The sequence below is a fragment of the Sander vitreus genome, chromosome 17 (assembly GCF_031162955.1).
Source record: "Sander vitreus isolate 19-12246 chromosome 17, sanVit1, whole genome shotgun sequence".
NCBI lineage: Eukaryota > Metazoa > Chordata > Actinopteri > Perciformes > Percidae > Sander > Sander vitreus.
The window spans coordinates 17,177,131-17,200,172 of record NC_135871.1 but is presented as its reverse complement, the minus strand read 5'-3'; the positions used below and the strand labels follow the sequence as shown (position 1 = coordinate 17,200,172).

At 41.2% G+C, this 23,042-nt stretch overlaps 2 protein-coding genes across 3 annotated transcripts in view; one reads left to right on the top strand and one right to left on the bottom strand.

Annotated features, from left to right (window-relative positions):
- The first annotated feature begins 1,213 nt into the window (after window positions 1-1,213).
- Window positions 1,214-6,993, top strand: LOC144532378 (leucine-rich glioma-inactivated protein 1-like). The gene is made up of 8 exons (XM_078273097.1): window positions 1,214-1,831; window positions 2,077-2,148; window positions 3,172-3,243; window positions 3,328-3,399; window positions 3,954-4,025; window positions 4,443-4,612; window positions 4,700-4,864; window positions 5,022-6,993. The coding sequence occupies exons 1-8, from the start codon at window positions 1,635-1,637 to the stop codon at window positions 5,837-5,839; spliced, it is 1,638 nt and encodes a 545-aa protein (XP_078129223.1). The 5' UTR covers window positions 1,214-1,634; the 3' UTR covers window positions 5,840-6,993.
- A 631-nt stretch (window positions 6,994-7,624) lies between these two features.
- Window positions 7,625-23,042, bottom strand: part of LOC144532377 (serine/threonine-protein kinase MARK1-like) — a 31,251-nt gene continuing 15,833 nt past the window's right edge. The window contains exons 4-18 of one of the 2 annotated variants that reach the window (XM_078273094.1): window positions 21,308-21,356; window positions 20,667-20,732; window positions 20,254-20,324; window positions 18,145-18,201; window positions 17,742-17,978; window positions 13,887-14,006; window positions 12,748-12,847; window positions 12,557-12,669; window positions 12,256-12,466; window positions 11,366-11,547; window positions 11,044-11,135; window positions 10,754-10,894; window positions 10,304-10,555; window positions 8,769-8,813; window positions 7,625-8,645 (exon numbers count right to left, since the gene is read on the bottom strand). In XM_078273094.1, coding sequence (XP_078129220.1) covers window positions 8,300-8,645; window positions 8,769-8,813; window positions 10,304-10,555; window positions 10,754-10,894; window positions 11,044-11,135; window positions 11,366-11,547; window positions 12,256-12,466; window positions 12,557-12,669; window positions 12,748-12,847; window positions 13,887-14,006; window positions 17,742-17,978; window positions 18,145-18,201; window positions 20,254-20,324; window positions 20,667-20,732; window positions 21,308-21,356 — 2,082 coding nt within the window. In that variant the 3' untranslated portion in view covers window positions 7,625-8,299. The remainder of the gene's footprint in view (window positions 8,646-8,768; window positions 8,814-10,303; window positions 10,556-10,753; window positions 10,895-11,043; window positions 11,136-11,365; window positions 11,548-12,255; window positions 12,467-12,556; window positions 12,670-12,747; window positions 12,848-13,886; window positions 14,007-17,741; window positions 17,979-18,144; window positions 18,202-20,253; window positions 20,325-20,666; window positions 20,733-21,307; window positions 21,357-23,042) is intronic. The other variant, XM_078273096.1, reaches the window with a different exon arrangement.

The following is a 23,042-nucleotide window of genomic DNA, read 5'->3' as shown; positions in this document are numbered from 1 at the left end:
ATTACCAGTCAGAAATACCAGGCTCAGGCGTATCAATAGCTGCGGACATTACTGTGGTCAAATAGTTTCTGGACAGTGTGTGTTCTATTCTGGCGATGAATGAGGCATTTATGAAGTGCAGAGACTACCCATCATCTTGCAGCACAACAATAATATCCACTGTTCTCCATTTTGTTCAAAAGCTGCTTATGAAAAAAAGACATTTATTACTTTCTGTGCCTTCCAGTTTCTCCATATCCACAATTCCCCTCTGAATTTCTCAGAAGTAAGCCTCCTTTATCTCCCTCACTTGTAATCGCTTTATTCGTCCACCCTTCCCCTTCAAACAATAAAACAGCATAAAATGAGGACGACTCTCAGAGCATGGCCCTGCTCCTTTTAAATGTCCAGCTTTCATTTTTACAGGAGAAATTGTATTATCACCATAAACAGACACTGGATATCAGATGGTGTAATCGCATCAGGTAGGCCTACAGAGAGACTGGAGGTCCAGATCACTATATTCAGAGACCTTTTCAAACTCCCTGCACATGTTTCTTCCCAGAAGGGTCTGACGCATGCAGCCCTGCCAGGCACAGTGAATAAACATGATAATCTACTTTGGAGGGATCTGCGATATTAGATGGTGAATAAGAAGACCTTATAGGTCTCCCGTGTCATGTCTGGCACAGACAACAGTGCAAACAAACTGTGAAGGCAATTAATAACAGCAATAAACCATAAGATAAAGGAGCTTTCTTATGTGGCTTTGTAAAATGAAATAACACACTGGTGCAGAAAAGCAGGATGTGAGCAAAGACCAAGTCCTTTGTCTGTGAGGGGGATGGGGTTCATTGGACTGAGGCAGAGCAGATGTCAGAGTGACAGGAGGGCTTCCCCACACCCCTTTATCACAGGGCAGCCACATTTTGCATCCAGCAGTCGCCATGGAAACCGCGTGCAAACCAGGAAATAAACCTAAAATGTGCAAACAAAAATCTGAGAACATTTGGAGCAAAACCTGAAGGTTACAATGACAATAATAATACAAGTTATGGCATGTTGGAAGTCTAGTGGAGCATACTGAGCCAAAACTACAGCTCTAGCCATTTCCATGATGATGACAATTAATTTTAATCGGGTTTCCCACCCGCTTCCCGCAAGCCCGTGTGCGTCTGCGCAAAGGCAGCAATCCGCTGGCTCATGTCAGAGCTTGATCATTTCCCCCAGCTGATTCACGAAAATTTACACCATTCCGTTGCGTAGACTATTGGGCTCCGGGAGGTCGACACGGAGAGTGTAGCGTTTGCTGAACTCATAGGCGTGGTTTTGGATGGAGAAGATGCTCCGTCTGCTCCCGCTGGCATCCCCACCTGCCCTCACACCACGTTTGTCACCGCGCCAGCTGGTATTTTTCTGAGTTTGAGCCAGATTTTTGTCACGGGGGGATATTGATTTTCCGTCTGGGGGTGAAGTGTAATTACAGCGCCGTGGACGTACGGTTTAATCACCTCCAAAGTGTGCAGGACAGGAGCGGACAGCGCGTCGCTTGGCCTCCAGGCAGCCGCAGCAGTGGAAAAGGAACCACAGCGGAGACCCTGGTTCATGTGTAGGGCTGTTCGACTCGCAGGTCGTGCCCGCAGCGGTTCGCAAGGATGGTAAATACACGCAAGATTCCCAAAAGATCGCCCTGGCTTTGCGTACTTGTAGTGGCGTCTGTTTTACTCGTAGTGGACAGCAAGAGAGCCAGACCGCCTCGCTGTCCCTCATCATGTACATGTACCAAAGATAACGCGTTGTGCGAAAGCGCAGGATTGATCCCTCGCAGCTTTCCACCCGATGTCATATCACTGTAAGTCAAATGTATTATTATTTAAATAACGAATTCCTAACCAGTGCTTTCCATTACAGAGATTTACAGAACATGTTCGTCTCTGCTGAATAAGACGTGTATTTCTGTGCTGCTGCTGCACATTAGCCCAATCCAAGGAACAGACTGGAATAACAGTTCGTATTAGACAGTCTATTATTTAAAGCTAACCAGTGTGTGTGTGTCTGTCTGTCTGTCTGTCTGCTGATGTCTTCCCCTCTCCACAGATCATTCGTCAAGTCTGAGTTCACTGAAATCCCGAAAGAGAGCTTCATCCACACACCTGCCCTGCATCTCCTGTGAGAAATCTCTGGAGCTTTTTGTTCTTCAGTCTTTGTTGCATGCTGTCAGTCCCCAGTGAGGTGATCAACGCCATGTTTAACGTTCAAAGACATCTCCCCAATGATAATGCTACTACACATTATAGCCTAATGAAATGGGTGTTGCTGTAGCCATCTGAATGGGGGGCTCAAACAATAACCGCTTTGGAGAAAATTACCTTTCTAAATGATTTCCCTACATTAGAGATGGTTCGATACCATTTTTTTTCCCGATACCGATTCTGATACCTGAACTTGCGTATCGGCCGATACCGAGTACTGATCCGATACCAGTGTGTCATATATTTTATTATGTTTTAACAGCTGTATACTATGCATGGATGTGATATTATTTCTATCTTTGTTGTCAGTCTGTCTCAGGTTAAACTCTTTCTGAAACATGAACAATGAATGCCCCAGAACCTTCCTTTATTCTGCAGTTAGACAGTCAGTTATAACGGAAAAACAACATAAATAAACTACTTTAACGTAGATTTTCTTTAGGGCTTTATTATGTGGTATCGGATCGGTGTATAAACTCCAGTACTTCCCGATACCAGTACCAGCATTTTAGGCAGTATCGGAGCCGATACCGGAACATCTCTACCCTACATGCCTTTTTATATCAGGGTATAATAGTCTCTCTGCTGGGCATTCATCCAAGTCTTGCCTTAACATGTATCAGTGCATCAGACGGTTTAAGAAGGAGATGTATTGATGGGGAATCCCATCTTTTGAAGAGGGAATCCCCCTTCATTCCTGTCTACTGGGGTGGAGTATTGACTGAGTCACAATGTCCTTCAAAACAATGTAAGGCTGCAGGAATCCTAATAGAACATTGATCCTTGTCTTTGATGTAGTTGGGTTACTGTGAAGGAGACAGGAGGGGGTTTCTATCACAGGTCCATCTTTTTCAGAGCAGCTGCTAATGTGGGACAACAGCTTGTTGTTAACATAATTTGTGAGCAGGAATAGTGAAATATTATGGATCTCTCTGCACAGCCTCTTCACAGCCAACAACCTGGAATCTATAAATGAGGATGCTTTCCTTGGTCTTCCTCATCTGGAGTATCTGTGAGTATAAGGTTCAAATTTATACTGGGAAGGTTTCCAAAAGATTGTCTCCCTTCTCATGCATTTATTCAACACCTTTTTCAGGTTCATCGAAAACAACCAAATCAAGTCGATTTCACCACATGCTTTCCGTGGACTGAAAACTCTAGTGCATCTGTAAGTATAAACTGTATTTCTTGCTTCTCATGCAAAATAATTAAAAAACAATGGTACTTAGAATTGAATGATAATTCATTTTCTGTTTGATTTAAATATAAAATCTTCTCACTGATGGTCTCTTTGTAAGAAAGAATGTGAGGAAGCTTTCTGTTTCTGTTTGTAGCAGTAGAACGTGTTGTATCTGCAGGTCGAGGCAAGAACTGCTCCACTCCACTCTTAATTGATGTCAGCAACTAAAATTACCTATCGAACAGTTGAGTTAGCCACTCTAAAACTAAGATATCTGTTGAGCACGGACACAAGATGATGTCATGATATTCAAGACAAAGCTCTGAGAAAACTAAGAAAATAAAGTACAACAGCCTCATCAACAGAGAGATGTCCCTTTTTTGTAGCAGAGAGGGCCATAAAATGGCTGAGGAGGCAGCTCTAAAAATAGCTTAGTTTCCTCAAACTCACAAGCCTAAGCTCTTTAACAGATATATTTATATTGCTCTGCGTAACCACAATACAATATGCAGTATTTCTGATCCATTTTTCCTCTTTTCCAGGAGTCTGGCCTACAATAATCTGGAGACTCTGCCCAAAGATTTGTTCAAAGGTCTTGAGGCCTTGACGAAAGTGTAAGTATGAATTACAATCCTGCATCATCTGGAAACAAAGAGATAAATGACATAATGTTACATAACTAAAATTATAATGTATGCTATCGTGGACTATGAGTTATTCTATATATAGAACTCTGTATCATTATTCCACTTCAGCCAAGGCTTGAAGAATGTGTGGGTGGTGCTTTTCACGCCATTAAAATTACATGCTGCAGTGAGGAAGCCAGAGATAGTTTGCAATCTATCACTCGCTGAAGATGTTCAGTGCTTCTATATAGTCCCTCTTGATATTAATGAGAACACAGAGTGAAGCTGTGAGGGCCAGAGAGCAAAGCCAGCAGTCATACTTAAGTGACTGCAGCGTTTGAAAAAAAAAATCAATTCAAAAAGCTGAGAGCATTCCTGTTTAGTTTGGTGCTTTTGTCCCTTCAGAGACCTTCGAGGGAACCAGTTCACCTGTGACTGTAAGCTGAAGTGGTTGGTGGAGTGGATATACAGCACCAACGCTACAGTAGATCAGATTTACTGTAAAGGCCCGGCCTCACAACTGGACAAGAAGATCAATGATCTGACACCGCAGTCCTTCGACTGCATCACTACAGGTGGAGCACAAGAAATACTTTTAGTTTCATTTTATTTTTCCTGACTTTTTCAATGATATTTAAAGAGTGTTTTTGTTTCTCTCACAGAGTTTGCTTCCTACCAGTCCCTGAAGTTTGAATCCATATCTGTGGAGGCATTTTCCTTTGGGAATGACCAGTATGTGGTGTTTGCCCAGCCCTTCATTGGGAAATGCAGCTTTCTAGAGTGGGATCATGTGGAGATGGTCTTTAGAAACTTTGACGACATTGACAGTAAGTAGAAGTAATTTCAAATATGATGTCATGTGGTTGTGAATGAGCTGTGTGACTCTAAAAGGAGAGGGTGAGATTGGAGGAGCCACTAGATGGAGACATGGATCTAAGACAAAGTGAAACTGTAATGTTTTTCTCCTTTCTTTCTTTTCACCAGGCACATCCACAGTGATTTGCAAACCTCTGGTCATTGACAACCAGCTCTTTGTCATTGTGGCTCAGTTGTTTGGTGGCTCACACATCTATAAGCGTGACACCTCTGCCAACAAATTCATTAAGCTCCAAGGCATTGACATCCTCAAAATCCGCAAACCAAACGATGTGGAGACGTTCCGCATCGATGGAGAATCCTTCTTCGTCATAGCAGACAGCTCCAAGGCCGGCTCCACCACCATCTACAAGTGGAACGGCAATGGCTTCTACTCTCACCAATCGCTCCACCCGTGGTACCGGGACACCGATGCGGAGTACATGGAGATCTCCTCCAAACCTCACCTGATCCTGTCCAGCAGCTCTCAGAGGCCAGTCATCTACCAGTGGAACAAAAGCACCAAGCTGTTTGACAGACGCACCGACATCCCAGAGATGGAGGACGTCTACGCTGTGAAGCATTTTCAGGTCAAATCCGACCTCTTCATCTGTCTGACGCGCTTCATCGGCGACTCCAAAGTGATGCGCTGGGATGGAGCCCTCTTTAGAGAATTGCAGACCATGCCATCTCGTGGCTCCATGGTGTTCCAACCCTTCTCTGTGGCCAGCTGGCAGTACGCCATCCTAGGCAGCGATTACTCTTTCACCCAGGTGTACCGCTGGGATACCAAGAAGGGCGAGTTTGTCCATTTCCAGGAGGTGAACATCCAGGCGCCGAGGGCCTTCTCTCCAGTCTCCATAGACAACCGGCAGTTCCTGCTGGCCTCCAGTTTCAAAGGGAAAACTCAGATTTATGAGCACCTGGTCATTGATCTGAGCAACTGAGCGATTGTTTTCTTGACTGGTTGGGTGGTTGTTTGAGTGGTTTCTGTGTTTAGGGATGGCTGTTGCAGCAGATACAGACAACACTGCACCAACACCAGGTGATCCTAACTTGAGCAAGGCAGGCATTACTCTTCTTTTTTATCATCCATTAAAATCAGTGCATGAATCATGTAAAGATAAATACATGTATCTCAACCAAAGCTACTTGTCTGAGATGCATGTTGAGTTCAATGCATGCACCTCAAGTTAGGATTAGACCCAATATGTTGTCAGGACATTAATGCATGACCAGGGCCTTACGCAGGCCGTCCCATCCTGATGAATGCATCACCCATGCTCATTAATCCATTAAATCTTGCCAGTAGGTTATTTTTTGTGTTCAGCTTTTCATGTGACTCAACAATATTTATACATTTGTAATCTCATATATTTATCTACAGAAAGTAATAACAAAATAGTACTTTTTAACCTATTATGTTTAACTGAACAAATCTGCCAAAATGAAATGTTTACATTTTTCTGTCTTTCCACTTGTACGCTAAAATATTTGTAAATGAAGATTTTGTAAGTTTAAGAAGGACCACACTGATTAGATACATATTTGTTAGAGAGAATAATTTAAAATATTATGTTTATAATTTGGAAAATATCAACAGAAATGCTGTGTGAGAATCTACCTGTGAATCTTTGCAATTTACATTTTTATCGTTAATGGTTTGTATAATGTTTAAAGTATTAAGAATTACAGTTTTTCATAAGAAGTATGGAAAACATTTTGGGCACACACAGGAACTATTTTCACACACTTAAAAAGGACCTGAAATGAAAAACTGAGGATATTGTTCATAATGCTTTACCTTTGACTAACATGTATGCACAAACACATCAATTGTGTCATGATTAGGATTAAGTTATTGACTAATATAATGCTATTTAGATTCAATAAAGGTTTACATTATTAACTGTTACATCTCATCTGAGCTCCCTGCTGGCACTGTGTAGCATGTTGCTTCAGAGTGAATGCCAACACCCAGTCCTCTAAGCAAAACAACTCGCACTAACACATCTACTTCATCGCTTGAGGGAAATTGTCTTCTTGAAGTTAGCTGTGTAACTATGGATTCAGATCTGAGAAATAAAATAAAATAAATACAAACAAATAAAATCCTTTTTATTTTCTCCAACAAAGTGCACGCCTCAATTCTACAAAGCAGCACATTACAATGTAATGGAATAAATACAATAAAATCCGCTGAATAAAAAGAATACACAAGCAAGGAGATACACGAGTACCTGCACAATCACACTGGTGGCAGGACTAAATCAGGCTCTTTAGCAAGGCTCCACGAGACAGTCTGCCTCTTTCATAGTGATTGATTTTGACTTTTCATGCATCGTCCATCCTTAGGACAAAGACATCCTGTCCTAAAGTAAACCAATTTAAACCCTGCTTCTTTTGTAACTGAGGACTACCAAACTAACATGAAAGAAATACAGGCGCATACTCTCATGTTCATACACATCATCCTGGAAAACTTGTGCAATTGCAGCAGGATCTCCAAATCACCTACCTACTGCTGAGAGAAAATAAAGTGAACACATTTTCAGTTTTAACTGAAGTTACTACTCAAGTCTATGTGGTGCAACTTAGTGTTTTTTTTCCATAGGCAAATAAAATACAATGTAAAAGGCAAGGGAGCACATCCCTTAATACTCCACAAAATAATTTAGTGCTCTTTAAATAAAAGTAAAAAACACTATTTTCATACGGTGGCTCTTAAAAAAAAAAAACTCAGACTGAAAGGAAAATGCTTTAAGATACATCAATTATATTAGGAAAGAACTGAAATCCCATGAAAAAAAGACAATATTGACAATAAAATTCTGTACAGAACACAAAATCAATATACAATACAGTACCTGCAGATGTTATGCATACAGTACAATTCTCTTTTTACATAGTTTTAGTATGGGCTCCAGCCTGATCTATATACTGACTTAACACAGGTGGAAAAGCAGCTTTTTTTAGCTTTCAGTAATTTTAATGGTTATTCAGCGAGGAGAGTAGATCTTGTAGTAGGCGTTTAGAAAAAGAGATTGAAAACATTATTGCAGGATGGTCATCTTCAGTTGCATACTGCATATGTTACATGAATGTGTGCTATGACGAGGAGCAGCGGGCTGATGAGAGAGACAGAGGGCCGGACGGAACAAAAAAAAGGGGGTGGTTAGCTGTTTTTGCTATCTCTCCGTCACAGAGGTTAAACCTTGCGTTATCTCTCTGATCCACTACCCTGTACAGTACATTCGTGGCCAGTATTGCACGTTACCAGCCGAGTCCACCCTGATTCTACGAGGTGAGGACCTTCAGTGCTGAATTTTGTCCTGTAAATCAACACTAATCTAGTGATGAGATGAGAACCAGAGCTCACCGAAGACTGACTGGGACTCCATCTGCTGTCACAGTTTGAGCTCATTGGCAATTTTGCAGGCGATATTCTTAAAGGCGATGGACGTGCCCGATATCCTCTTGAAGCGCACGCCGTTGAGTGAAAGGCGGGGCAGCTTGCACACCTCCATCTCCCATTGGACCAGGTTGTCCTGGCGAGCGTCGCCATGGACACAGAAAAGCAGGAAGCGTTCACGCTGCTCGTAATCGCAGCTGTTGGCGTCCAAAACCTTTCGGATCTCCCTCATCATCTCGGCGGGCTCCATGGAGGAGGTGGTCTTCATGCTCCAGGTAAAACGAAGCGAGCGAGGCTTTGAGTCCCGACCGCAGTCCTCCTTAGTATCGCCTGACGCGCTTCTGAACAGAAGAACACAGAAAGAAGAGAGAAAGAGCAGAAAGGGATATGGAGTGAGACGTTAAAGGATGGCAGAGGTTGGTTACAGGCTTTCTATGAAATCTACGTCTTAATCAAATTCTCACCTTGGTGTTTCCGTCCTGGCGCTGGCCTCTCCCTCACTAGGCACCCTGAAATAAACCAGGAATACAGTATTGCTCCCACACGCTGATGTCAACATGGGTTCCCCCACCCACTACCAACACCAGCCCCATCATCACTGGACACAGAGAGGGGTGTCAGGCATCATGCCAGGAAAGAATCCACACTCCTGAGTATCAGGGTTCAGCACACAATGAGGTGTCTGTGACTTTTTGATGCGCATACTATACCCCTTCACAATAACCAAATGCATCATCCCGTCTACTGTACGCTACCTTTCCTTAATCCCCACTGATCTGTAAGGAGTGGAAAAGTGGTTCTAAATCTTTGATTTGGCCTCCATAATATGCCTGATCTTTTCTATTAAGCTCAGCATGAAGATGGGGGAGAGTAAGGAGAGGAAAGCCAGTGATTTGAGAAGCCGATATTGTGGCTTAGCTTAGTACAGGAAAAGCTGCTGAGCCGTAAGGTTTGTTCTTGAAGCAGTGGACACAAGGGAGGGAAATACATGGCATAACAAGGGTGTCAGTAGGCAAGGATGTGGTGTAGTGGGCAAATATGTAAGGGGTTAAGGAAACACGGGCCAAGGTCATAATGGGCACAGTTTTTTTTGTTGGACAGGGGGACAGGTGCAGCAAGCGTTGTGTTCTCCTACCTCCGGGTCGACCTGAAAGACATAGCTCTATGCGGGGAGAAAAGGAGAGAAAGCTATGAGCCTCTACCAGATGGGCCAGTGTGAAGGTGACACAAGGAGCTAACTGCTGTATGCATGATGTGGTCATATCCTTTGCTTGTCATATTGACAGCAAAGGGTAACAGTGTGGATGTATAATAAGCACTAAGGACTCGGGAGGAGATCAGAGAGTGCATCTGTACTAAAGAGGCAGAGAGAGCGTGTGATGCTTTCTTTGTTTTCACTGCTGAAAAAGTTTACAGAGAGTAATCTAAACACAAGCACTTCTTAAATCTCTTTTTTGTTTTGGGGGAATATAACTATTTTGTTCAAAATGTTGCAGTAGCAAAGTGCAGCCTCACAGAGCTGCTAGCATGGCTGTGGACTCTTAGTCTTTAAATGACTATATTAAGAATAAGATATTAAGCATATTAAGATTCATATTGTGAGTGCATGTAAAGAGAAAGTTTATAACAATGAAAGCAGATGACATATAGTTTAAAAATTAATTACAACACTTTTATTGTGTAGTTGGACCAGTCTAAATTGGAATTTCCCTAATCTGAGCAGAGCTAATACTTGATCCAACTGACATTTAGTGTGATTATGAATTACCCAAAGATCCATCAGACCTTCAGACAGCATGAAGATACATTAAACGACATCTATGACTTTGTCTGACTAAGTAGCAAAAGAACAATTCCTTCAAAACTGAAGCACTCATAAATGCCAGTACTTTAGTCACACAGGCAGTATAAAGTAGTCAAAGGGAATGTGAATACCTTAACTGTTGGGTACAAGAAGTGGTAAGTACAACCTAGTGTGCAGCCGTTTGTCTTCACTGACCTGCGGACAAACTTGGAGGTGATCTTGCTGATGATCCCAGTGGAGGTGCCCCTGCGTTGCTGAGCGAGAGCCCCTGTATCATGGGACAATGTAGGCGAAGCTGGGGGGCCGTTGTAGGTGGCACTGCGCCGGTCTCTGAGCTGAGCACCGTGGAAGGTGCTGCGACTGGTGGTACCACGGGGGAAACGGTTCTTTTCTGGGGTGCTAATACTGTGTGCAGACGGAGAGGTGGAGGGACCCCGCGGAGAGGAGCTGCAACATAAACATTATAGGAGAAATCACTACATGTGGCAAAAGATTCTGTATCAGCATGCTCGCTATATATACTGTAATTTAGAAGTCATTTAGAATCATACTATCAGCACCACTATCTTTGCCACAAATAGACTTTTACATCGAAAATACACAGTCGTGATGGCCACAGTTATTGGTGATGATCAGGCTGCTCACCTGGCTTTCAGCTCTGTGTTGTCGTCGATGGGGGGCAGTGTGCTCTTTGAAGGATGCCCTGATGATGACATGGACTTAGTGTGACGAGGTCGTGTAGAGCTCATTGCAGTCGACGAGGTGCTCCCTGACACCTCGGTTAAACTGGGGACCAAGGATGAAGATATTTAAACAAAACGTAGTCATTTGTACAATTGGAAAATTTGACAGAAAAATGACTTGGACAAGAATGAAAAACACAGAGAACATGGAGAGCTAGATCTCACCCTGCAGTTAACTGTGAATGTGTTTACCTGCTGTCTTTGCCATTGGGAATAGCTGAATAGCGGTCAGTAGAGGATCGTTCACACACATATGTGTTCCTGCGAGTCATTGATCCATTGGTCTGTTCGTGGAAAGAGAGAAAACATGATAAAGCATGTTAGACTGAGTATTAGCGAAGCCTGGTCACTCAAGGAGTGAAAATAGAACAATGATGAGGCACAAAAATGTAAAACATTTTTATATATATCTTGAAATATCTATATAAAATATAGACCCGCCTGCACCTATTTGTTTATGTGGAAATGTGTGAGCAATCCTCGAGTAATGTGTGAGTGTCCTCCACTTCCTCACCCCCACTGCACTTGTAGTTTTCTTTCTCTCCTGCACCCCCAGTGGTGAAGCGGGTACGTCTCCTTTAGAAGTGTTAAGTTCCAGCCGGCGCGCTCCGTCCCACTCCTCCCTGTGGTCACTTTCCACACTCAGGGCCTGGCCACGCTTTGTGTACGATACCGCGGGGGGCACAGACGGACCAACTAGGAGAGACACGCGTATGAGAACATGCTTATACATTTTCCAACGGACATATCACTATTACAGCTCCAATATCAGGACTCTTCAGACGAAAAAGAACAAGCAAACAAGGACAGTGTCTTTGTTACAATAGCGTCAAGCAAAGCCACTTAAAGCCAAGATTTTCACATCATCCCATCTATTAAATAGAACACTGCACCAACACATTGTTTAAGAATCTGTACACCTATAGAAGCCAAGGGGAGCAGGTACAAAGCAAAGCTGTTCACCCCTCATGCTTTGAGGCGATGTTCCTCAGGGAGCTGCAGGAAGGCAGCCAGCCAGCAGACGGCGCCAGACACAATGGCCCCACATGACAGGAGGAAGCTGCTACACAACCAGTGCAGTGTTGAGGTTGAGTCACTGATTTGTACATTTGAATAGACCGATTATGAAAACAAACATTAAGCAAACAAACAAATTAGTCCAGGTTTGATGTACATCCTTTCCTCTTACAAAAAAACAAACTGCTTTATTTATCGTTCCCAAGAGGAAAACTTTCAAGCTTTATCAGCTTTATTCAGCTATTTACCAGTGAAGCTGGTAAAGCTCCACAGGGTGGATACCGGTATCTGATCTGTGGCCAATCCTCAGTGACTGAGAGCAACTTCCCCCTACACAGCATGCAGCCAGCCACACTCTCAGAGCTGGGAAGGATGAGGTTACTTTACTTGGCTTCTCTACGACACCACCACCACCACCACCACCACCATCATCATCATCCCCACCATGATCACTGTAGCGGCGCTGCTTCTGATTGGCCGAGATGCTGCGTGTGACCTTGGGATGGGCAGGAGAAATGCTGGAGCTGTTGTTGATGTCACTGGTCGGTCGCTGTCGCTGACCCAGGATGCTGTTGGTCAAAGGTTCGCTCCCCTCAAACTGAAAAATAGAAACACAGGATGAGGGATACGGCCACTTGCATTAACTACTGGTGATGATGTCAACATGATGTACGTCAAACAAACTGACCTCCGGAGCTTTTCTGCCGAGCAGCAGGTAAGTTGCCATGACATCATCGTACTTCTGGCTCTGTAGAGACTCTGTGATCTCATCTTTAGGGAAGCCCATCGTCACCATGAGCTCTGATGGCGGATAGAAGTCAACGTGAATCACAGTCAGTATACTGGCCATGACATATACAGACACACACACACACACACCTATTCTGGATGAATCACTGAAGTCTGCCTCCGGCTCGATGTAAGGTTTTAGCTCCTCCTCCTCATGACCCACATTCATCCAGTGGTCTTTCATGATTTGCTGACAAATAAAGAGACAATTACAGTTTATGTATGTACAGTTCAATTAGATCAACTGCAATTTCAGATAATACATCTTGACTCATGTCATTTAATTATTCAACATGACAGTTGCGTGCAAGGCAAAAGGCACAACAGACAGATGAGAAACTAATGACTTCTTTATGAAATCAGCCGGGGCTGAACAACACAGTGATCAATTGTTATTATAGGTGGAGAAATCTTTACTATTGAACTTCAGTCTGGTTTTGAGTACAGGGGTGGTATTGACTCTGGACAGCCTGAGTTTGAATTGAACTGACAACTACTGTATATATCGTTTTCAAACACAAACAAGCTACAACCCTTCCTGATATCGCGAATGCAGTGAAAGTGCAGAGCATAAGGATTCTATTTTTTATTAATCAAGTTTTATTTCTTACAATTAGAGCTGGGCAATATATCGATATTATATCGATATCATGATATGGACTAGATATCGTCTTAGATTTTGGATATCGTAATATGGCATAAGTGTTGTCTTTTCCTGGTTTTAAAGGCTGAATTACAGTAAAGTTATGTCTTTTTCTGAACTTACCAGGCTGTTGTAACTGTTCTATTTTTTGCCTTTACCCACTTAGTCATTATATCCACATTACTGATCATTATTTATCAAAAATCTCATTGTGTAAATATTTTGTGAAAGCATCAATAGTCAACACTGCAATATCGTTGCGGTATCGATATCGAGGAATTTGATTTTCTCCATATTGCCCAGCCCTACTTACAATGCTTCAACAAATTCCATTCAGCTTTATTATTTCTGCTTGCTTTCATCAAAGAATTATGTAAGACCATCCTTTGATCACAGATGAATGTTTCCAAATTTCCATCTGACAGACTGTAAAGTGAAGTGTTCTGTTGGTTTATAATTAACAACAGCAGCGATTATGTGATGACGCACAGCAATAATTAGGACTGTCTGTTCGGGCTGCTGTGCAAAACATTTCTGAATGAAGAGCAAATAACTGAAGATGCAACAATGCAAACGCCGGTAATACCTCCAAACTGCCTCGTTTGACAGGGTTGAGCACGAGTAGTTTCTTCAGCAGGTTTTCACAGTCTGTGGACATGTAGAAAGGAATACGGTACTTTCCCCGCAGGACCCTCTCCCTCAGCTCCTACACACCAAGCCCCAGACAGACAGACAGACATGTAAACAAATAAGAAATTAGCAACAACAACTAGCAATAAAAGAGCAGCAGACAGTGGATCAAGCCATAAAACATTATCACAGTTTACAGTTGTTACAGTGTTAGCAGTTGCCTACAGTATATACTCATCCAGCAGATATGCTGCTAAATGCTTCATAATATTCAATATAGAGATGTTCCGGTATCGGCTCCGATACTGCCTAAAACGCTGGTATTGATATCGGGAAGTACTGGAGTTCATGCACCGATCCGATACCACGTAAGAAAGCCCTAAAGAAAATCTACATTAAAGTAGTTTATTTATGTTCTTTTTCCGTTATAATGGATTGTCAAACTGGATAATAAAAGAAAGTTCTGTGGCGTTCATTGTTTGTGTTTCTTCATGTTTCACAAAGAGTTTAACCTGAGCCAGACCGACAACAAAAATCATATCACATCCATACAGGGATAGTAGTATACAGCTGTTAAAACATAATAAAATATATGACACACTGGTATCGGATCAGTACTCGGTATCGGCCGATACGCAAGTTCAGGTATCAGAATCGGTATCAGGAAGCAAAAAATGGTATCGGTCCATCTCTAATTCAATAGCTAGTTGCTTACTTACAATGGGTTTATCAGAGCCTTTTTTACTCAAAAGAAACTGCCTGCCGGGGCTAGGATTGGGCATCGAGAACTGATTCCTACTTGGAATCCTTTCAAAAATTACGATTCCAGTAGAATCGTTTCTTTATTGGAATCGTTTAGAGGATTTGGTTTCAAATCCAATCATCGCTTCTGAATTTAATATGCGCAGGTTTTGGTTTCCGAAGCGGCCAGGCACTTGTTGTGTTGCAGCCTTGGAGCACAGTAAGCAGCTCTCTAGTGTGGCTTTATTTTATTTCAGCCCGGTAAAACTGCAAACCACCATTGACTCAAAATAAAACTTTCCTCTTATTTGTGAAAATAGACATGTGACCCGTTTCAACTCCACCCCTCAAAGAATCGGAATCAAGAATCAATAAGAACCGGAATCAAAAGGAAGAATCAGAATTGTTAAAATCCAAACAATGCCCAACCCTAGCCGGGGCTGAAAACAAAGCTGGGCGCCGTAAAACTAAAACCCAGAGCTGAACGGCACTTAAAATGCTCTCTGTTGGTTTACCATCATAAGCTCACACTAAACTTAGTTATATGATCAATTGTTAATATAAAAATATTGATTACTGCAGCTTTAAAAAGGCAACAGATCACTTAGCCCGGTGCAGTTTTTCTTGACCTGCTGGATTTACTGCAGCGTCAAAGAATATTCCAAAACTGCTGCATTATTAAAGCAGGGTGGATGAATCTCTACAATGTCTTACTCCAAACGATAGACAGAGAGAGGAAATTCCACTCTTAATTTGGTTATTCAAGTAACCCAATTCTAGGTTTTTGCATGTAAACATCCTAACTCAGTTAGAATAGCTCATACCCCACTTATAAGAAGCTTGGATACATAGGAGATAACGGGCCGTAGTACTTCATTTTGCACTTGTCATTTACTTTGGCTTTTGCTGTCTATGCAAATTCAGACTAAAAACTGAATTCGTTATATATATATATATTATTTTTTTTTGATTAATAAAAAGGTCATTGCTTTTACTATTGGGACTTTCAATTGTTTTCCCCCTGCTACAAGAGACAGCTGCATCCTTTAATACTCTCTTTTGGTGGACATATTAAAGGTGTGTTTCAAATGAGCTAGGTTGTACAATGTTTTCATCTGAATATAATATATAACATAATTATATAATAAGTGTTTATACCTTTTCTGAACAACCACACTTGAAAGTGGGGCAAAACAGAGAGGGGCGGAAACGCTGCATACTTTCTTACAGTCTCCTGTCAAAGCCATTTGTTGTGTTGCACTTGCATCACTCCCAAATGTGGGACAAAGAGTATGTTTGTCAGGTTTGACCTTTGAAAACTATAGCCAATCAAAATGCAGGAGATCATTTCAATACAGTATGTGGGCCAGTTCCACATAAAGCGGGACACCTGGTCACCCTATTGTACACCCGCAATGATTGTGTGAAATTCAAACCCACAGTCACACTTCTGCACACCAGGCCAGTGGCTGGTATATGGTTATGATTGTCAGATTGTCTGTTGGAAAGGTTTCAGACAATGTTAAGATACAATTACATGAGTTTTTTGTTTTGCAAATAGAAAAAGTGTCTCCAATGTGGGTAATAAATAACTATCACAGTGATCACAAACAGAATATAAGTTTGTTAACTGGTAATGTAATGTACTGAACATGGTGATAAAACTATAAAAATAACTTTCCATTTCCAAACATATTGCATCAGCGTATCTACTGTGAGACCGAGCACATACACATAGTCAAAGTTGAATAAAGGTGAAACTTGAATAAAGGTGAAACTTGAATTTTCGGTGCCTCACTCTGGTGCCACTGATGTCTGCACTTCTCTCTGATGCTCTGAAACAGACGTTACAGGCAACAGAAACATTGCTGCACTTGACGCTAGTTAACACTATACTCGACAGCAGCTAATGTTAACCTACCACTAGCTAGTAGCTGGATTAAACACGGTTACAATGCTGACAGCTAACGCTAAACGGTGTAAAGTTGGTCTGTATTTCACTGTAGAGGATTTCGACACCGGGATGTAACAATCTGCAGCTGCTGTTGTCGGAAAAACACAGACGGTGCGTTCAATGAAACTGGTCATTTACAGCCTTGTGGTGCATTCAAAGTTGTTCTTAAATACCCTTCTCCCCTCTGGTGGTTGTTTTTGTCATTCAACAGCTATTTACTAGTGAAATAAGTTATTGTTATAGTGATAACATTATTATTAAATCATTTAATTTTTAATTCTTACTTTCTTAAAAAGTATTGGTTCAGGCACCGTTAAGGCACCGGTACCGTTTTAAAAGTACCGCTTTAGCACCGGTATCCAAACCAAACAATACGAAACCCTAATATTGACTCTAGATTAAAATGTGTGACTAGATTAAATATATAATAAACAAATACAAATCTTAAAATCAAGTTCATAAAGTCATTTTCTTTGCATTTGATTCCCAATCAAGATACACTGGTAAGAATTGCTTTCCATTTTTAATATGTACTTAAAAACAGTTCTGAAATGCAAAATAATAGAATTTTAATCATGTGATAAAACATGCGATTAACTATAGAAATTCAACGATTAATCGTTTGACAGCCCTTCTTTAAACCAATCACAATCGTTTTGGGCGGCGCTAAGCGCCATACGGAGCAACGGCGCCTCTGCAAAATAGCCTTGTGAAGAAACTTGTTTTGGTGGAACGTGTACATTCCAAAGTTGTTTTAGTCGTGCAACAGAAAACTCAGATTGGACAGATAGTCTAGCTAGCTGTCTGGATTTACCCTGCAGAGATCTGAGAAAAGGTTAACCATAGTACTCATAAAACAACCAGAGTTTAAAATGCCAACACAAAGGAAGACCAAGGCAACGGATATCCGGCTTAAATGAGTGAAATCCGGCGGAATTTCCACGGAGCAATCCCGGAAGTGGAACGTCAAGGATATAGACTATGTATAGCTAATCAGAAGGTACATTATCAAAGTTTAATGTAAAGAACTGTGTACGACCTTTGTAAAGCAATACATTCTACTGTCTACATAAACATAACCAGTGATACATCCCAGAACCAGAACCAAGTGCACACCTTTAGATTCTGTCCATCGAAGGGCAGTGATCCGCTAACCAGTGTGTAGAGGATGACCCCCAGGCTCCAGACATCCACTTCTGGTCCATCATACTTCTTTCCCTGGAAGAGTTCTGGAGCAGCGTACGGCGGTGAGCCGCAGAAAGTGTCCAGCTTGCTGCCCACAGTGAACTCATTACTGAAGCCAAAGTCGGCTATCTTGATGTTCATATCTGCGTCTAACAACAGGTTCTCTGCCTGAGGTAGGGAGATATGAGGCAAATCATCATGCGGATTGTTAATGTATCAGCACTGACAGAACATAGTTCATTATAGAGGCTTCTTCCAAGATATACATTCCAGATATGGATACTACTCAAATAAGAAATCAGATATTGGAGAAAATAAGAGTTTAGATCCTCACCTTTAGATCCCTGTGTACTATCCTCCTCTGGTGACAATACTGCACTGCAGACACAATCTGAAATACAAACATACACACAAGTCATAGGACATCACAGGTGTATTAAATATTAAGAAAGAAAACTCTCTGTATAGCAGTTTTCAAAACAGTTTACGGTCATATCTGATAAAGAAAAGCAGAGAAACTTCTCATTTGAGAAGCTGAAACCAGAAAACATTTGGCAATTTTGCTTGAAAAATAACGATTAATCAATTATCAAATAATTGTTAATTCATTTTCATCGCATAATCATTGCAGCTCTACAGCACAAACCCCAAATATGAATAAAAGTATTAATTGTTGTGCAAGGTTATAACCCTATATGGTTTTATCTCAAACTGTGGGGCAATAAACAAACAAGAGCGCTTTCAGGTTAGCAAGGCTTCACGTTAGCTTCATGTTAGCAAGACTGTTTCAGCATCCAAATAAAAAGTTAATCATGGGCATTATTTCACAGGTAAGAAAAGCAAAATAGGTAATCCTCATCAAGCAAACACCTTAGTCTAAACTGAAGTCAATTAATTACTCAGATTCACTGTCAACGCAACAGGAGAATTTAGATGAGTATGTCCTCTACGTCCAAAAGCTCCGGCAGCTAACGTTTACCTTGCATAATGCTAATGGAAATACCATCCAATTTAGCAAACTTCTGCCAGCATCCTCAATATTGTTAATGGCTGATAAAAATAAAGTTGGTTTACATGAAGACAGGGGGGAATGACATATGTTTCTGCTTCCAAAACAGGAAATGTTTGAGGCTATTGTAATCTTTATCTGAGGTCTATGAACTGCATTTCTCATGCAAGCACATTTTTGTGATTTTTCAGGCCCAAATGTCTCATGTCAAAGCCACTGTAATTGTGTGACACACAGGAAGCAGTTTCTATGACAATTGACAATTATAATTTCACCAATATATGCCCGGAAAGCATCAATCACAGTGCCGCCAACTCGCCTGGTCTCAGACACATGCACAAACACTTTTACCTTTTTGAATGTTGATTTATCTGTACTGGGACAAACACAGAGACATGCAAGCTGCCCACACTGTGTCACACACAGTTCCTCTGACCATCAATGCAGGATTTTAAATATGAACGCTGTGGATGTGAAAGAACTGGTCTAATTCTGTAAATTTTCATTGTATATGTACTAGGGCTGTCAATTGATTAAAAAATATAATCTAATTAATTACATACTCTGTGATTAATTAATCTCATACATAATTAACGGTGCCTGAACCGATACTTTTTAAGAAAGTAAAAAAAGAAAAAAAAAGGGTACTTAACAACAGTTGGTGACATTAAAAAACGGCTTGTTTATTGCTAAGGCCATATGGTCAAAATTAAATGATTTAATAATAATGTATAACAATAACTTATTGCAATAGTAAATTGCTGTTGAACGACAAAAACAACAACCAGATAGTGTCTGTGTCTGTGTTGTTTCTCCGACGGCAGCTGCAGATTGTTACATACCGGTGTTGAATCCTCTACAGTAAAACACAGTCAAACTTTACACCGTTTAGCGTTAGCTGTCAGCATTTTAACCGTGTTTAATCCAGCTACTAGCTAGCGGTAGGCTAACGTTAGCTGCTGTCGAGTATTGTGTTAACTAGCGTCACGTGCAGCGGGGTTTGTGTTTCCTGTAACGTCTGTTTCAGAGCAGCAGAGAGAAGCGCAGACATCAGTGGCACCAGATTTTCGTCTGTATGCAAACGTCAATATGGAATGGATTAATCTGCGTTCATTTTTTAACGCATAATTTTTTCTCAGATTAATTAATCGAAATTAACGCGTTATTTTGACAGCCCTAATATGTACATATAAGCATGAAATAGGCTACATAAATTTCTGTAGATGCCTTTTTGCTCTTGTAGCACCACTAGATGTCAGAGCAGCATGTACTGTATAAGGAAGTTGTTCTCAACCCCCCTCTTCTCTCAGGCCAAGCTATCTCTTTCCTCTGCAGTCGGTGACGAAGCTTGATCTTGGTGCATGCAGTCTTCCCTCTGAAAACAGTAAATGGAATGACGACAGAAGTGCAAGCACTGCGATACTGATGACTCACTTGTCTGAACTTGGCCCTGGCCTCCTTCTCCTTCATTCTGCCATGAGCCACTAGATAGTCAAATACTTCTCCTGGAGTAGATAAAGGAAATATACAATTATCAGTCAGTATATTAGGGTACAATTAGGGTGACCATAATCATGTAGCCACTCTGGTTGTTAAGTTTTCTAGATAAAAGCATTCAAATGGCATGTTTTGCACTTAAATAGTTTACAGATTTTTTATATGAATATTACATTAAAGGCAACTTCAAATTACATTACTTCATGATATACAGTACTGAGTGTTTTTGTCTGTATGTGAGCTTATTAAATTGCTCTACAACCGATATTGTGGAAATAACAAGCAGGAATACACTCACAAAATCAACCAGATGTCACACATTTAGTGGTAGACATTAACGCTTCACTCACCCCCACTGGCGTACTCCATCACCAAATAAAGTGTCTTCTCCGTCTCAATCACCTCAAACAATTTCACTGCAGGAGAAATTGGGAAAAAGGAAAGCGAAGGAGGGGGAGATCAAATGAATTAGATATTTAGAAAACATAGTTTTTACCAATTGAGGTTTGTTTAGTTTCCTCGTTGCATTAAAATGGATATTTGAGTCTGAATAAAATCTTTAGTAGGAAGCCAATAAGTTCTAAAAATATGAAGTGAAGTCCCGCATTTTCATGAAGCTGATGCTACTGTTAAGATCTTCAAACTATTGGGTCATACCTCCGTTTTTGGTATTTACTTTGTTGAAGAGGGAATTTAGATTGGTAATGCTCTTATTTTGAAAATAAAAATCAGAGAACAGGAAAACAGAGGTTCCCACTCAAAAATACATAAATAAATCAAATTCATTTACTGCAAAAAAAAAAGCAGCAGCAAGGAAACAAATAGCATCAACTGTTGTGCTTTTTAAAATAATAGTAATTTATTTGATAAAAGTTGTACTGGTTTAGCTTTGTGCTGGGTGTTGGTTTAATTGCTAAAACTAATCCAAATGAAATGGGAATATTATTGCTAAGATGTCATCAAGCTGCTGCAGGCTCCTGTTTGAACTTACCTATATTTGGATGATTCAGTAACTTCATTATTCGGACTTCCCTGAAGAGCTGTTGAGACACAGAGGGACATTCGTCTAAAAACATAGCGAATGACATTACATACAGTGAACCTGAGTGTTATCTCTGTCTCTGCTGGGAAAGCAGTATTAGAACATGTTATCAAGCACTTATTAGGGAGCTGAGTGAAGGGAACTGAGCCACATTTAAGTCCAAAGCACCGAAGTGTGTATATCTGACACTGGATCACGCTCTGGAGGAACATGACAGGTACTGAGGATCATGGGACTACTGTACTGTGTAAAGCAATAGGACTGATGCAGTGACAACGTTGCACTAAACCCTGCCCTACACAGATAAGGACCAGAATTACAACTCCACTGACACGCTGCAGTCCAGCCATCAGGCCAGCTGGCCTTCCAAACACCCAGTCAGCAGCATGCAATAGCCAGTCACTGCAGAGAAGCAGTACACAGGCTTACAGACAGTTAGGCATTGGCTGCCTAATGTAATCATCTTAGTATGATCATGCAAAAAAAAGAGTAGCAAGGTCATATTAATGATTTTGTCCTGCAGTTCTAGAAAACAAAGCAGAACTTAAGCTCCTTTACAAGGTTTATTATGATAAGACTCTCTTTACTGCAGATGGGGAAAGTTTATACCCAGCCTTTATGAGAAAAAAATAACTAAAAAGAAAATCACATTGTCCAGTCTATTTTCTCCAAGCACCATCTATGAAGGCGGAGTGTGGAGTTAGAAACGACAGAATTCAGTTACAATCCTTTAAAGCGGTGTCTCCTCACTTTTGGCGTGGCTGTTTATGTCAGACAAGCTCCTGCAGCCACTTAGAGGAGCTGTTGAATCATTTACATTCTGCTGATTCCCAGTTGTGCGAAGGCTTTGTTTGAGTGTTAAATTTCAACACTCGCTCAACTGGGATTCAGCATCTACTGCTACCTGAGACAGAACACAGATTTTGCCATTTGCTGACCACTTTGATAAAGCAAAAAGGCCCTGAGCGATGCTGCTTTCATCTCCTGTCCTCTTTTAAAAAGAGAAACTTGACAATTACTCTAGTCATTATCAAACATGTCAAATTAAAAAGGAGAGTGGACCCTGTATTGGTGTGTATGCATGCGTGTATACCAGTGTGTGTGTGTGTGTGTGTGTGTGTGTGTGTGTGTGTGTGTGCAGCTTTTCTAATGGCCTTTTAGGTCTTACATAAGTGCTGGGATAGTCTATGTTTCTAGGGCATCAAACACAGCCATTATATCAGTTTGAGCAGGCCCGACTCCGTGGGACCTCTAAGCTACAGTCTGGTTCAACAACACGCAGGTACTCTCTTTCACTTTAATTATTTGCCCTGTTCTCTGTCTCTACTTGCTCTCCTGTCTCTCTTTTTCTATCTTTCTGACACCTCTTACCTCATTAGACCCAGCACACATACAGTGTACACCGAGCTGCTGCAGAGGGCTTAAAGAATAAGGTTTCTATATTTTTTCCCGTTGTCAAAATATCCCAGAATAAGACAAGAATAAGAAAACCAAAAAAAATATTTTTCCTATTAAGAAGTATTGTCTGACATAACACATCAGTGAGCCACATTGTTGCACTGTGTGACATCTGCCTTCATTCCAGTGAACATGGACACTAGTTTATTTTGAATCAATCCCACATATACTGTCCTACTGCTGTTAGTTTCACTAGAGCACCAAATGTGTATTAATCAGCAGCTGA

Coding starts and splice junctions, on each gene's coding strand:
- LOC144532378 (XM_078273097.1), top strand. CDS start 1,635: ATGGTAAATACACGCAAGATTCCCAAAAGATCGCCCTGGCTTTGCGTA. Junction 1,832..2,076: donor CCACCCGATGTCATATCACT/GTAAGTCAAATG, acceptor CCCTCTCCACAG/ATCATTCGTCAAGTCTGAGT. Junction 3,400..3,953: donor CTGAAAACTCTAGTGCATCT/GTAAGTATAAAC, acceptor CCTCTTTTCCAG/GAGTCTGGCCTACAATAATC.